This window comes from Budorcas taxicolor, chromosome 2, assembly GCF_023091745.1.
Source record: "Budorcas taxicolor isolate Tak-1 chromosome 2, Takin1.1, whole genome shotgun sequence".
In the NCBI taxonomy this organism is placed as follows: Eukaryota; Metazoa; Chordata; class Mammalia; order Artiodactyla; family Bovidae; genus Budorcas; species Budorcas taxicolor.
Window position 1 is genome coordinate 68,071,365 of NC_068911.1, and position 16,435 is coordinate 68,087,799.

General features: G+C 44.3%; 1 protein-coding gene across 1 annotated transcript in view; it reads right to left on the reverse strand.

The window, feature by feature from the left end:
- RAPGEF4 (Rap guanine nucleotide exchange factor 4) overlaps positions 1–16,435 on the reverse strand; it is a 326,591-nt gene that overhangs the window by 140,488 nt on the left and 169,668 nt on the right. Inside the window, exon 5 of the mRNA XM_052635961.1 lies at positions 2,231–2,303. Coding sequence (XP_052491921.1) covers positions 2,231–2,303 — 73 coding nt within the window. The remainder of the gene's footprint in view (positions 1–2,230; positions 2,304–16,435) is intronic.

The following is a 16,435-nucleotide window of genomic DNA, read 5'->3' on the forward strand; positions in this document are numbered from 1 at the left end:
TGTCATAATAAAAAGTAAATTGAAAAAGTTCTGTGTAAGTCAGGTGTAGGGTAAACCAAGGGTGAAATAATGAAGATTCACAGCCACTGAGCCATCTTTGCTCTCGGGTCAAGGGTGATGAGGCCCTCAGCCAGGGGGCTGCAGCAGGGAGAGAAAGGCAAGAATATGAGCACTAGAGAGGAAGGAGAAGGGACAGACCAGTGATTAACCTCAGTGGGTGGAGGTGAGAGAAAAGAGGGCTCCGAACAGCGGAGGCCTAGCACCTCGTATGGGAGGACAGTGAGAACGGAAATGGGCTTTTAGCAGAAGGACGGTTTGTGGGAATCACCATGTGCTCCATTATCGACACTGTGAGTGCATGAGGCCAGCAGGAAGAGCTGGTGGAAAGAAAACCAGCAGTCATTTGGAAAGTTAGGCTGCCTTTTGTAAGACTCAAATGGAGGTACTGGTTTCAGGAAGGATCTGTATCAGTTCAAGAAAGGATGCAATGATTGAGAGGAGAGTATAGAGAAAAAAAGAAAAATAGCCAAGGCTGGACTCGAGCAGTGACTGAGTTTCCAGACGAGGGGAAGAAGTACCCATGAAAGAGACAAGACAACAAGTGGCCAGAGAGACCGAGAAAACCAGGATAATCCGGTGGAGCATGGGACCCAAGGGAGAATGGAGACAACATGGAAACGCTTACTCAGTCACAGAGAATGGGGAATAGTAATGACTGAATCTGGCTATTGGTTGGTCACAGGAGAATTTAGATGGCTCTAGTTGGAAGTCAGACTTTGAGGGGTTAAAGAGTCACTGGTGTTGAGAAAATAGTAGCTCACATCATTTGGGTTCTTATTATACACCCAGTGCCCTTCTAAATGGAGAGTCCCAGGTGGGGCAGTGTTAAAAACCTGCGTGCTGAAACAGGAGATGTGGGTTTGATCCTTGGGTCAGGAAGATCCCCTGGAGGAGGAAATAGCAACCCACTCCTGGATTCTTGCTGGGAAAATCCCACAGATAGCAGAGCCTGGTGGGCTACAAACCATGGGGTTGCAAAGACTTGGAAGTGACTGAACACCAGCGCAGGCACCCTTCTAGACATTTGACGCATGCGCTTCTTTCAGTCTCCCAAGAAATCCTATGAGGAAACTAAGGCACAGAGACATTAAGTGTCTTGCCAGCAGCCACACAGCTAGGAAATAGCACAACTGGGATTTCCAACTTGGTTACCGATCATCCCTAGATCAGCCAGAAGAGAAAAATCAAGAACAGGAGAAGAAATGAAAGGAAAGAAAGACCTCTCCTCCAACATCCGCCTCTCCAAGGACAGAAGAGAAACTGAGAAGAATGCACAGGCTGCCCAGAAGCGTGAAACAGAGGGAAAGGGAGCTCACTTCAGATCCAGATCAAGCGAGGAGAAGGGTCATCTGTAGGGAGTGATCAGTTTGAATGAGAGAGTGAGAATTCAGGTATTCAAGAAGACATGAAGGGTGGCTCTGGCTCTGAGATGCTTGGAGTGGAAGCGCTGCTTGACTCACCAGTGTGTCAGCGTTGAACTGCTACAGCATCGGAAACCCCAAGGCTTGCTGCTTTATCACACACACACGGACAAGAGCCAAGTTAAGGGACCCAGAGCCTCAACAAGCAACTCTCAGGGATAGTACTGAGTGCTAAAAAGATGCTTCCAACATGCGTGAACAGATAGACTCAGGACACAAAATTACTTTGAGTCTAGTGGGCACCCATTAGGAAAGAGTATCACAGAGAAAAACTTCCTTTCTTTTATGAGCAGACAGAGACCGGTCTCCTACAAAAGGCTCCAAATTTGAAGAGAGCACGATTTAAGAAGAATAGAGAATGATTCATGCTGCTTCTTCCCTTAAGAGCATCAAAATAAGCAAGAGGTGGGGCACTCAGGTGTCTACATGTGACTGAGATAAACACAGTTCATGAGTCCCATTTTAAAAGAGCCCCCAAACCATACTTTAAGATGAAGGTCCTTTGAGAAACATGCTGAAGTTCCAACTAGCCCCAGAACATACTTCCCTCTATCAGCAAAGGCCACATAATTATATTGTAGGAACAATTTTTTAAAAGAACCCAAGAATGGGCTGGCGGATCTGTTTATCCACAAAAGAGTCTGGAGATTTATTCTGTCAAGCTGGCGTTGGACATATTTTTTTTGTCACATGAAAACACATACCGCACAACAAATTTTTAGATACATGTGTTCACATTTTTCACTTACTATCATTGTTAGAGCCTGTTTCCATAACACCATAAGGAGGAGCCAGAAGTCCCGCCATGTACTGCCGATATTTCTGAAAGACAAGGTTGTAAACTCAGTGCACAGATATTTACTCACTTTGCGCATTCATGTGTTTACATGTTAAAAAGAAGAAAAGCTGGATGTCAGTAAGCATCCGAGTCTTGTATTTATAGAGCCATGAAGCGTGCTGTCTGGGCTCTGTGGCCTAAAATAAAAATGCTGTGTTCTAAAGAGGTCTTCCCGGATGAGACTGAAAGTGCCCCTGCCTGGGGAGGGGGTTCTATTGCAGCCCACTCCTTCACGTGTTTGTGATTGATTAACCAAACAGTGTGGGCTTTTACCCTCCCCTCCACCTTCTGGCTGGCTTCTCATGCTCTCAAACACGTGCTTAGGTTTTTGTGGAGGAAAAAGACATTTGGTTTTTATAGATGCAGAAACAAATAAAAGTGCCACCTTCCTAACAGGTGAATGGCACTCAATTGACTGTCTTTCAAAGCAAAAAGAAATGCATCTCTAGAAAGTGTCTGATGTGAAAGAAGCTGATTCACTACCATTTGCCAGCTTCCTTTTACACTGTACACCTGCCCGTTATGTGACCTCCAAAGAACCTGTGGTATGTTGTCAAATAGAATAGTTTGGCTTCATTTAGAACTATTTAGATCCTTCTGAATTTTCTCCCTCTGACTTTTGGTCCAGACGTGCTTTAAAACCTGAGGCTCAGTGATATATATTAGCGTTGGGAGTCTGTGCTGTTTTGAAGGAATAAGGCTTGGTGAGCATACAGCAAGCAGATCAAGCTCCCAGTGAGAGAGAAGTGACATTTACGAAGAATGGAATATGAGTGCGAGACATCCTCTCTCCTCAGGTAATAAATACAGCCTCCTCCCCTTGCAGAATGAAAGCTGGGCAACTTTATTTGTTGCGTGGTGTCATGTATATTTATGGTTTATAATTATGATGGCACATAAATGTTAAACAGCATAAAAAGAATCAACACTTCATAATGTGCTTGTGGGTTACACAAACGTCAGCAGAAAAGACTTCATCTGTAGCAATGGGCAGCTGGCAGCATGCAGTATTTGAGCAGCCATCTGGCCCATTTGGTAGATTTGAATGGTGTTTGTAATGTAACATTGATGAGCTCTCAAAAGAGCCTTCTTCTAGTCAAGATGTGACTAGCTTTTTTTTTTTAATCCTTTTTTCTTCTCCTTCTGAGGCAACTATACTAACACCTGCATGCAGACATTCAAAATCATGATTTCTCTCTGCCTCTGAGTTAACTAATCACTCAAACATACCCATGGGACCAATCCATCACCCTGAATTCCTGACATTTCCTTTTGATAATTTCCTCATTCTGCTTTTCCTTTTTCTTATGATACCATTTACTCGTCTTCCTCATGAGAAAGCACCAGGCAAAGCACATTTCTGGGCATAATGTTATGCTGGACTCTGAAAATACAGGCTCAGAGAGAGCAGATGGGGGCCAGGTTACGTTCTAAGAAGGTTCTATGACCCCCTACAACCTTTTGAGGTATTCTTCTCACTGTTAGCAACTCCATTAACAGGCTCCTGAAAGAAATAATTCATGTTAAATTAAAGGAACAATTTTGCTTTGCTTAGAAATGTTTTGGATGCAGCAAACGCACTTGTCTCGGGCACCTCGAAATCAATTTCCATGAAGTCCATGGAAGCACCTTCCTGACTCCTAAGTGAACAGGACTCTGCCTTCCTTCGGCTCCATAGCACGGGGTCTAGGGTTTGCTCATGGAGCGTGTTACCAGAGCAGTCACTCCTGGGAAGGGAAAACCATTCAGGGAGCAGAGTGCGGGCTGCGTTCCGGCACGCAGATGCGCTGAGCACCTACTGTGTCCTCACTCTGCCCTAGACACTGGGCTCCCTGCAGAGGTGGGCAGGCACGGCCCTGTGCACTTAGAAAGCATCACTCTCCTACAACAGCGCCGGAGGACTACTGCACTCAGTACTGGGTACTCTGTCTTGCACATAATAGAAAGTTAATATATATCTGTTGGCTTTTGGAATGAGAATGGAAATTTTCATACATACATAAAAATAGAATATCATACCACATACTTAACATACAGCCTCAATAACTGTTAACTCTTGACTAATGTTATTTCATCTACAATCCTATCCACTTGCCCCTTCCAGAGTTATTTTGAAGCAATTCCAGATATCATATCATTTAATCCACATATATTTCAATAGGAATCTCTAAAAGGTAACGATTCTTTTTTTCCCCCCAAAACAAAACCATAGTACCACTATCTGAACTTAGAAATGTAACATCTCCATAATATTCGGTCAGGTTCAAATGTCTAATTGCTTTATATATGTCATTGCTGAATTTATAAATAACTTATTAGACACATAGATGAATGGAACAGAAAAGAGTGCCCCAAAATAAACCCAGGCACACATACATGGCCACTTAATCTACAACAAAGAAGCCAAGAATATACAGTGGGGGAAAGGACAGACTCCTCAATAAATGGTGTTGGGCAAATTGGACAGCCACTTGCAAAAGAATGAAACTGGACCACAGTTCAGTTCAGTTGCTCAGTCATGTCCGACTCTTTGTGACCCCATGAACAGCAGAAAGCCAAGCCTCCCTGTCCATCACCAACTCCTGGAGTCCACCCAAACCGATGTCCATTGATTCGGTGATGCCATCCAATCATCTCATCCTCTGTCGTCCCCTTCTCCTGCCGTCAATCTTTCCCAGCATCAGGGTCTTTTAAAATGAGTCCATTCTTCACATCCAGTGGCCAAAGTATTGGAGTTTCAGCTTCAGCATCAGTCCTTCCAATGAATATTCAGGACTGATCTCCTTTAGGACATACTGGTTGGATCTCCTTGCAGTCCAAGGGACTCTCAAGAGTCTTCTCCAACACCACAGTTCAAAAGCATCAATTCTTTGGCGCTCAGCTTTCTCTACAGTCCAACTCTTGCATCCATACATGACCAGTGGAAAAAACATAGCCTTGACCAGAAGGACCTTTGTTGACAAAGTAATGTCTCTGCTTTTCAGTATGCTGTCTAGGTTGGTCATAACTTTCCTTCCAAGGAGTAAGTGTCTGCAATCACCATCTGCAGTGATTTCGGAGCCCAGAAAAATAAAGTCAGCCACTGTTTCCTCATCTATCTGCCATGAAGTGATGGGACCAGATGCCATGATCTTCGTTTTCTGAATGTTGAGCTTTAAGCCAACTTTTTCACTCTCCTCTTTCACTTTCATCAACTGGACCACAATCTTATACAAAAATTAACTCCAAGTGGATGAAAGTCTCAAACACAAGTCCTGAAACCATAAAACTCTTGGAAGAAATCATAGGCTGTAGGCTCCTTGACATTGGTCTTGGCAACGTGTTTTTTGGATTTAACACCAAATGTAAAGGCAACCAGAGCAAAAATCAGTAAGTGGGACTACATCAAACTGAAAAGTATTTGCATGGCAAAGGAAACAATCAACAAATGAAAAGGCAAGGTATTAAATGGCAGAAAACGTTTACAAATCATATATCTGATAAGGGATTAGTATCCAAAATAAATGAATATAAAAAATGTAAACTCATAGATACAGAGACTAGACTGGTGACTGCCAGAGGTGGAGGGTGAAACATCGGTGAAATGGGGTTTAAAACCTATTTCTGCAGAACCCTGAGCTCCTGGAGGACCCTCAGGCCCGGCAGCACATAAGCAGAGCCTTCAGCTCCTATGGCAACTTGAGTGTCTTCACTTTTAGCTGATACAGAATTTAGAGTTCCAAGAGTAATTTCATTTGAAAGATGACTTTTGCTTCTGAAAAGTAAAAGTCTACAAACAACAAGATTAAATAATGTTTAAACTCCTAGCAAAAAGATGCTATTCAGAGGAGGCATTTCTTCTTCCATGAAGAAATCAACAAAGACCAAATTAGGATTTGCCCCTATGAAGTGCTAGGGGGGAGAGGAATAAACTGGGAGATTAGGGACTGACACATATGTACCACTATATATAAAATAGATCACTAGTAAGGACTTACTGTGGAGCACAGGGAATGCTACTCAATACTCCATAATGGCCCATGCTGCTAAGTCGCTTCAGTCATGTCTGACTCTGTGCGACCCCATAGACAGCAGCCCACCAGGCTCCCCTGTCCCTGGGATTCTCCAGGCAAGAACACTGGAGTGGGTTGCCATTTCCTTCTCCAATGCATGAAAGTGAAAAGTGAAAGTGAAGTCACTCAGTCGTGTCTGACTCTTAGTGACCCCATGGACTGCAGCCCACCAGGCTCCTCCGTCCATGGGACTTTCCAGGCAAGAGTACTGGAGTGAGGTGCCATCGCCTTCTCCAATAATGGCCCATATGGGATAAGAATTTTAGAAAGAGTGGATATATGTATACGTATAATGCATTCAGTTTTCTGCACAGCATAAACTAATACAACATTATAAATCAACTATAATCCAAATTTTAAAAAAAGAAAAAAAACAGGGTTAGACATCTATGGTTGTAGACTGGCCAGATGACAAGTTACCAACAGAACCGGAAAAACTAAGAATTTAACTAAGATGCATCATAGTGCAATGCTGCCTTCTCCAAGTGAGGTGTACAGACCCCCAGTGTAGCACCCAGCAGGACAAGAGGGGGTATGACAGGGGTTAACAGAAGCTCTTCCTAGAGCTTAAATTTTATTCTATGTCAAGTAGTTGAAAGGAGTACTTTTATACTTTTATATTATGGAGCAGAAAACTAAATTTGCATACATTTTAAAGATTAAAGCATGCAACTTCAAAGAAATTTGAGCTTGCTGCTGGCTGCTTCTAGCTACAAAGGGTCTAGACCCCGGGCATTATGTATTGATTTCCTCTGCATTCAGAGAACTTCAGTGGAAAAACCCAAGTGCCTCTAATGTAATGGAAAGTGTGCAGATGCTAGATTCACACAAGAACAGAGTCAGTTCTGATTCTGCCATATGCTATCTACGTGAACTTAAGTTACCTCAGTTTCCTGGGTAAGGAACTTGGGATAATATCAGCTATCTTTCAGGGCCACTGGGAGGATGAGAAATAAACTCTAAAGAAGTGCCCAGCATACACTAGGGACTTAATAAATGATTGCTGCTGATAATAAAAATAATAATGAGGAGGAGGAGGAGAAGAAACAATAAACAATCAAGAACTGATCAAACAAATCCCAATATATTTGATGATATATCCCAGGCAGAGTCTCCAGCTTTAGGGAAAAATACTCTCTAGGTGACTTTTTATTACTGAGGCCACTGATACACACACAACATAAAGATCCACAATACATCCACTGAACTGTCTAGCAAAAGGAGTTGTAAAAATAACATCTTAAAGAGTAGATGTTCTTAAGTCATTTTACAATATACTGCCTATTTTCATACCCACATGGGAAAATAGTCCAAGGAGAAAGGAAGCGCACAAGACAGTAAACCCAGAAATAACTGAACAAAAATCAGTAAAACCTTGTAGCCATCAGAACAGTTTTTGGTTTACAAAATCTTAAAAAAAAAATTATCTAAATTACAATTGGCCAGTTTATAAGGCAGTCAGTGAATGGAAGAAGTCCTCAGGCCAGAGAGGCTAGAAGCCTGTCCTAGATGGAGGGGAGAGATGTGCCACTGGCTAACTTAATGTTTTCTGAGAAAGCTGAGAAAAGACAAAGTATGACAGTCTTCAGTTCAGTTCAGTTGCTCAGTCGTGTCCGACTCTGCAATCCCATGAATCGCAGCACGCCAGGCCTCCCTGTCCATCACCATCTCCCGGAGTTCACTCAGACTCACTTCCATCGAGTCAGTGATGCCATCCAGCCATCTCATCCTCTCATCCCCTTCTCCTCCTGCCCCCAATCCCTCCCAGCATCAGAGTCTTTGCCAATGAGTCAACAAACCTCATCCATCTCTCAGCTCCTTCACTACCCCGTCAAGGCCACTGAGCAAAGCTGGCTGGAAGGCTGTCAGAGCAGCCACCAGGCCAAGGGAGGCTGGGGGAAACCCAACTCTGCTCCAGAGTCTGGAGCCCCAGCCTGGGCGCCTCCCTCCCAGAGCAGGGAACACTTCTCTACACAGTGGCTCCACGTGGCCCAGCTGTAGCCCAGCAGCCAGATACAAAAGTTGGGCAGCATGTGCTGGAGGAGCAGGCATAGTAGAGATACGTCACATTCTAAAGGCCAGTCTTAATTTGCCAAGCAGGGGACTTCCCTGGAGATCAGTAGTTAAGACTTCACCTTCCAATGCAAGGGATACAGGTTGCAACCCAGGTCAGGGAGTTAAGATCCTACAGGCCTGGTGGCCAAAAGAACAAAAACATAAAACAGAAGCAATATTGTCACAAATTCTATAAAGCCTTGAAAAATGGTTCACATTTTTAAAAAATCTTAAAAAAAAAAAAATTTGCCAAACAGGACTCACAGAGAATAAAGGAAGGCGGGCAGCTTGAACCCTGGCTGAATCCTCTGTGACAAGAGAAGAAGGGGTCCCTGTAGGGCAGAACTCCCCACCCTGGAGGTCAAGACCTTCCTAACACACTGAGGCCTTTCCTAGATGTTCTCCGACCTGCTGCCCGCTGCCAAGGTGTCTAGGCTGCCAGCGTGCCACGGTCACCACGCTCCCAGCAGCCAGGCAGAGACCTTGGCCTCTAGTACTGGCCTTCCCAGCAACTCTACCCTTTCACCACCAACTCCATCCACCTAGGAGATCACCAAGTTGTAGGAAAAGCGTAAATACCATCCTTAGGTTGGGATATCAGCACTAGAAGAACATGACAAACAGGAAGTCATGAGGACTATGGACAGGCCTTGCTGTAAACACCTGAGGGCAGGAGGGATGCACGTGCGCTCAGACCAGGGACACACTCACGACAGCTCGTGGTGGGCAGTGTCCAGGGTTGGGCAAGAACAGAGGGGACTGCACCAGTGGTGTGGGGATATGGCCTGTCATCATGTACCAGTCATTACATCTGTACTAGATTCCCCCAACATATTGAAGCTGAGTTCATGAAACGTAATGACAAACAAGTCACCTGGACTTCCTCTGAAAAAAACCTGAGTATGTGGTAGAAGAACGTAGAACAGGGATATAAAATTTAGGCTCCCCCCTTTTTGTTCGTTTCTTGTCAATAGTTATTTCTTTACAACTTCCATATGCTCTGTAAGGTATGGTGGGGAAATGGACATAGCACACTGCTCTAAAGTCCCAGAGATCTGGAGAATTTTTAAATGTGTGAAGCACAGATGAGAGGGGAGAAACACAAAGCGGTTGTAAAGGGAAATCTCCCAGGAGAATTTTCCTGTTTACCCTGTTAGAGCCGTATGGACTGCTTCTCTCACAGCAGGTCACTGGCTGGACCAGTTCACCTCTTATGCCAACTTCTTTTGCTTCCTTGTTGCTTGATTTCTATAGCATTGACCTCACAGGGCACAAAGAACTTTCATCGCCTCTTCTTCAGTGATGTTTAATTCATCCTTTGGCTCTACTACAGCTATTTCTAAATGGAGGCAGAATTCTGCTTGCCAACTCCTGGCCATTTTAAATTCATGAGCAACCTGCAAGAGCTGTAGTTTGGAGGGTGATAATGACAACAATAGCTCTAATGGAGGAAGTTTTCCAAACCTGAATCACTTAGGAATCCTAGAGTAAAGCCTGAGTAAGATGATACTGCAAGTGAGCAAATACAGTCTCCCTCCAAAATCTTCTGTTTGAAACTCTCTCTCCTACTGGCTTGTGAAGGTGCAGAGATCCCAACCAAAAGGTGAAGGGACCCTCGAGTACTCTCAGGTGAGATCAGGGCTGCAAAGAATATCTATTAGGCAGCCCTCACTCAATCACAGAGATGAAGTCAGATTAGCCCTGAAGGAAAGGAAGGGGAAAATGCATTCACTTAATCAGTCAAGGAGATGAGAGAGGCACAGTGGGGTCCGCATAGAGGTGTCCTCATGGGCTTTGCATCTAGTGAGGGGACAGCCATTCTCATCTGATCATACAGTCATCTCAGTGCAGGAGCTAGAAGGAAAAGAGAACACTGAAAATGTGGCCGGGTGGTGGAGCGTGGGGCAAGTTCAGATATGGGGCTCAGGGCAGGGACATGGAATATGAGACTGAGGAGGCTTGCAGGTAAGAACCAGGGGGCTTCCAGGTAGAGGGAACAGGGGTGGTGTGGAGACGAAAGTGTGTCTGGCAAGAGAGGGGAAGTCATTACGAACAGAGCAGTGCTCAGGCCAAACGGCGAGGCTTGGAGGCCATGATGGAGGTTTGGAACATTATCCTCGTACAACTGGAAGCGGTTTAAGTGGAGAAGTGACAAGGACAGATGAGTGTTTTTAACAGATCATTCTGGCTGCTGTGTGGAGAACGGTTTTGATGGGAAAACAAGAAAGGCATTAAGCCCTTAAGGGGAGGACAGGCCTGGATATGGCCCCTCAAAGGGGCCTGAGTCTGGGGGAGAAGGAAGAGAGAGGAACGTGGACAGAGGGTGGTAAAGACCTTTTGTTCCTCAAGGCCAAACAATCTCCAACCACCTTAGACTTACTGACAACAAAGACTCAGATTTCTAGCTAAAGCACACTCAACACACGTGCACTTTTAATATGACTAAAAGGTTGGGGGATTTCAGGGCGCTCACTGCAATGATTGTATTAATAATTTTAAGTTAGTGCACACCCTGCGTCTTTGAGTATGATTTAGTTAGCCATGTGATTCAGTTAGCCACTCAACTTTGACTGAGTTAGCCATGAGCTTCTCTTAGAAACATTCAAATTGAGAGGAAGACACACACAGTAGGTCAATGCTACTTAATTTAGTCATAAAATAAATGGCTCTGGAGCTGTTACTGCACAGGAAATCCTCCTCACCTCTCTTTTTGCTAAGCCTGAACTTACCACAGTCCATCTAATGTATAAATGAGATTATGAGCACCTTCTCTACATAGCTGCTGCCTCCTTGTTTATAGAAAAACCTACTGATTGACATTTTATTTAACCATATTTGTCTTCAAAGTGATGGATATATAGTCATTCTCAATTAAAATGATCAAGCCCAGTGCTTATGAAACTAACAAGAATATTGTAAAACATATCATGGGAACAAGCAAATTTCAAGTAAGTGTTTCAATGCTGACACAGAATTAGGATGCATCAGTCATTTAAAAACCTAAAATGAAGGATCATTTCACAGAAAGTAATAGCCTGAGACTGTCATAAGAACACAGAAGAAGCTACCAACATTTTGGTTTTGCTTTCTTGCTCTACAATGTACTTTATAAAGGGCAGCAGGCAGAGCCGGAGGCAGATGGTGAGGAGTGATTCGGGAGGTTCTGTGATCTGGATGCATCCCGTCAAATTCATATGTTGAAATTCTAACACCCAACGTAATGCTGTTAGGAGGTAAGACCTGTGGGAGGTGTTTAAGTGTGAGAATGAAGGATCAGCGCTCTTCGAAGAGCTCCCTAGCCCCTCCTGCCAGGCGGGGACACAAGGGGGAGTGTGCATCCCGAGAGGGCCCTCAGCAGAGGGCTGGCACCCTGACCTCAGACTGCCAGTCTCCACAACCGGGAAGAATCTTTTTCTGTTGTTTAGAAGCCACCCCGTCTGTGCTATTTTGCTATAGCAACCCGAACAGACTAAGACAGTGGGGTAGGAGGACTTTTCCTGGCCCAAACACATACCTGAACTTCCCAACTGAGAGGCACTTCTTTAGTTTTTTACTTTGTCCCTCAAAACTTGAAACCACTGGGTCACAGGTACTATGCATTTCTGTGCTTATTTCCTCTAGAAGCATCCACCAGCTTCCCAGCTGTCCTATCTCCTTAATCCCAATCCTACCCTGAAAGCCCAGGGGGCATGCAGGATTCCAGCTTTGGCCGCATTTATGAATACACAACAGCGGTCCTTTTTCCTCTCTAGGATGTTGACAGAGCTCCACAGCCTGGAGTTGGCCACTTCCCAGCTTCAAATATGCTAGACCTTTGGAGCCTTTGTACTTGAATTTACTAACTCCTGCAGCGTTTTGCTCACACACATGGTGCCTTACTTTCTCCGTCTCCCTTCACAGGTAACATTTCTATTCTGCTCCAGGTTGTGGTAAACAACCTTGAGACATCCTTGTCAATCCAACACACACTGACTGCCTATGTCTGGGGAATCATGGTAATACAGCCCTGTGTGGTTCTGGAAGCTTCTGTCTATTATGGAATACTAATCCCTTGAATCCCTTGAGTGGTGCCTGGTTCCTGTCATCTCTCCATGTTAGATCATCCTGAACTTTTTGCTTCTAAAGAAGGGACAGGAGAAGCATGAAGATCAGTGGATGCTGATAAAACAAGACCTAAACTCAACTCATCAAAGATCTCTAAATACTAATCAATTTTGTTATTTAAAAGAACATACAGTGGGATAGAGCAGCCGGTCTGCTCTACCAGAATTAGCACCAAAATGCACTCGTTAGTGAAAATTTAGTTTTAAGAGACCCATGTATGAATCTAGCTGGAAAAAACTGGCAGCCATATATAAATAGATGATGGTAGAAAATGATTCATTTTATATATCCAACTTATTTTTTTGCATATTTCTGCCTATTGCTATTGCTTTCTAAGCCACATTTTAAAATAAGTTTGCCTGTTGATTTTGTTCTAACTACCATCTCCATCTCCCACTCTTCCTCTCTAGTATAAAAATTGTTATTACTATAAAATTTACAAAAGCACGTGCTAAAAACTTTAAACTACATGGTTTGCAAAATGAGAAAAAAGATTCTCCCCTTTCACTCCCCTGCACCTATTGACCTACCCCACTACTGCCGAGTTAACCACTGCTGATACTCATTTCTTCTGTGGATCATAGGGTACATTACAGTTTGTCCTTTTTTTTCTCTCCAATAATATATTTTGGACAGCTTTTGCTATCAGAACACATTTTCCTCTTGTTTTCTTGTTAGACACCTCATTTTTCTGGCTATACTCCCGTTTAGCCCAACTGGGGGAAATCTGGAAAACATACTGAGTCTGCATTGGCAACAGATCTTCTCTGAGTTGCAGGCAAAAAGATAGAGACCATATAGACAGCCCTTACCAAGCGGTGATTTCAGTTGTATTCTTGACACTGAGATAGAGCTGTAAAACCTTAATTCCAAGGCCAACAAATATGCAAGCATATCACTCAGAAAGTGTCTTTGATCTTTCTGACGGCTTTATCTAATTGGTGTCATTATGTTGTAACTCCATCGACGGCCAACTGCATTTTTTTGTAAACTTGGCAAAGGCTTCCCATGTCATACATGTGAAGAAAAAACATTGCCTGTGCTCTCTCCCCCAAGACTGTCAGAAGAAAAAAAGAAATTGAATTAAATTTTAATCTCTGACAGTTTAAAATAATAGAACAGAAATTATAAAACATTATGGATGGTGGCTGAATATGATTAGTGTTAAAAGGAACCAGATTTACTGATTTTGATAACAGTGTTCTGGGTTATATAAGAAAATGTCCTTGTTCTATTGGAACATACCCTGAAATATTTAATATTTAGGAATAAAGGGAGTACAATGTCTCAACTTATAAATGATTCAGAAAAAAATTAAAAAAGAGACAAAGAATGATAAAGCAAATGGGGCAAAATGTAAATAATTGGCAGAAATGAAACAAAAGGCTTAGGGGAATACTTCATATTATTCTGAGTGTATTTAAAATAATAATAAAATTAAAAGTTTCCAAGAAATGACAAGAAATCAGAGTTGAAACTTATTAATGATTACTCTCAGGGCATTTGGGGGCTTCCATGGTGACTCAGATGGTAAAGAATCTGCCTGCAAGGCGGGAGACTTGGGTTCAATCCCTGGGTCTGGACGATCCCCTGGAGCAGGGAATGGCTACCCACTCCACTCTTCTTGTCTGGAGAATGCCATGGACAGAGGAATCTGGCGGGCTACAGTCCTGGGGCCACGGAGTCAGACACGCCTGAGGGGACACACTGGCTGAATTTATTCTGTCAACATCAGCCTTCCCCAACTCAGCTCAATTTGTTACAGGCTCCCCACCCCCAATTTGTAGGTCCAGCGGCCTCTGTCTCTCCCGCGGATGGTTACCGAAGTGGAAGCCCTGTCCCTACCAGCTGGGAAGATCCAGGGCGGTCCCTGGGTGTCTAAGTATCTAGCATGTGGGGTGGAGGGGTGCGGGGGTGGAAAAGGCTACAGAGTCACAGCCTCCCCCAAATCCCACCCGGTGTGCTTGGTCCCATTGCTGGGCTTTGATCCTGACTTCGTTGTGTCCATTCCTTTGCTGGGACCCAAGTCCGACTCTCAATGAAGTCCACAGCCTGCTTGTCCTTGTCTGTCCCTTCCCTGGAAGGTATTTCTTGTCCCTTGTATCTCTAATTCTAGGCTGGAATGCTGCCCTCTTGACCGACGACCCCAAACTGCAATGCAGTCACTTGGTCCAGTGTTTGTTCTTCCTCTGCTGGCAAACTTTTCTCTAGGCCCTAGACACCAGACCAGAGGACCCTCTTGGTCTCAATGCCATCCTGGATCAAAGGGGACTTTTCTGGGCTCTTCGAGTAGTCATTTTGATTGCTGGCCACAGCCCTCAGGGGTCAGCCTTACAGCGTCTGTGCCCAGGTTTTCCGGGAAGTCCCTTCTGTTTTCCTTGTATTCTCCACTCGGGGCTGTCTCGAGGCCTGAGGACACCAGCTGTTCCATCTCCAGTGCAGGCAGAGCTGAGGAGTCCAACTGTCCCACAAAGAGTAACCTCTGATCACACACAAACACAGGCTGATTTCTGCTGCAATCTAGAAACTCAACTTCAAATGTCAACTCTCAGAAAATAGCTAAGCTACACTGGGCTTTCCTATAAATTCTCTCTCTAGCACCACAAGGAAAGAAACAACCTTTCCACCAATCAACACAGAATCTAAACAAAGATACAAGTGTGCTGTGCTTATGAAAACCCAAAGTATAAAACATGAATTTGTGTTTTTCAACACTTGTAATATGTAAGTATTCTTGATTTTATTACAGGTTTAAATAAAATTCCTGATGATTTAAAAATATCATATTTTGCCCTAATCTATATGGGGCTTCCCTGGTGGCTCAGATAAGTAAAGAATCTGCCTGCAATGCAGGAGACCTGGGTTCGATCCCTGGGTCAGGAAGATCCCCTGGAGGGGAGCATGGCAATCCACTCCAGTATTCTTGCTTGGAGAATCCCCACGGACAGAGGAGCCTGGTGGGCTACAGTCCATGGGGTCGCAGAGTCAGGCACAACTGAGCTACTAAGCACAGCACATATGGACATGGGTTTTGGCTCAGACAGTAAAGACTCTGCATGCAATGCAGGAAACCCCAGGTCTGATTCCTGGGTCAGGTAGATCCCTTGGAGAAGGGAATGTCTACCCACTCCAGTATTCTTGCCTGGAGAATTCCATGGACAGAGGAGCCTGGTGGGCTACAGTCCATGGGGCTACAAAGAGTCAGACATGACTGGGTAACTAATACTTTCACACTACTTTCATTGAATACGCTGAGGTATATTTAGGCTGGGAGAAAAAAATTAAAGCACATTGCATCAGAGATTTAGAACGATTTGGAAAGAAAACTTCAGGGGGTGGAAGGGCACATTATTAAATATTCCTTATAAGCCTCACTGGGAGAGGAGATATTGCCAACTACTTTTACACACAGCACAAAGCTGATGTGGACAAAAAAGGATTCTTCCTGTAGTGAAAATGTCAAGCTGAAAATGGCATCTTTAAGGAGAGATGTGGGGATAGCCCATGAGGAGGGCAGCCAAGTGAGGGACCCTGAATCTGGACCCCGGGACCCATAAAGAGTCTTGTCTGAACCTTCTCTGCCCACCCTCAACCCGCTACCAAATGATGACATTCTGGTGCATCTTTGCTCTTTCCTCCAAGCAGAGATGGGTCAGGCCAGCCTGTCTACATCCCAAAGAGCTGGGACTCCTGCCCAAGTGCCTCTTCACTGCATGTATGGGTGTAGGGAGCTGGTCAAAGGGAAGGAAATTAAAAGAAAATGCTGACTTGAGGGGGCCTGTCCAAATGGGCCCACAGAGTGATGGGGTCCTGAGAAAGGTATGGAGTTGTGAGGGAGGGTGGAGAGAAGAAAGCACCAACAGTTACTCAGAGCCAGGTGATGTGGAGTGTGTGTGGGGGGGTGC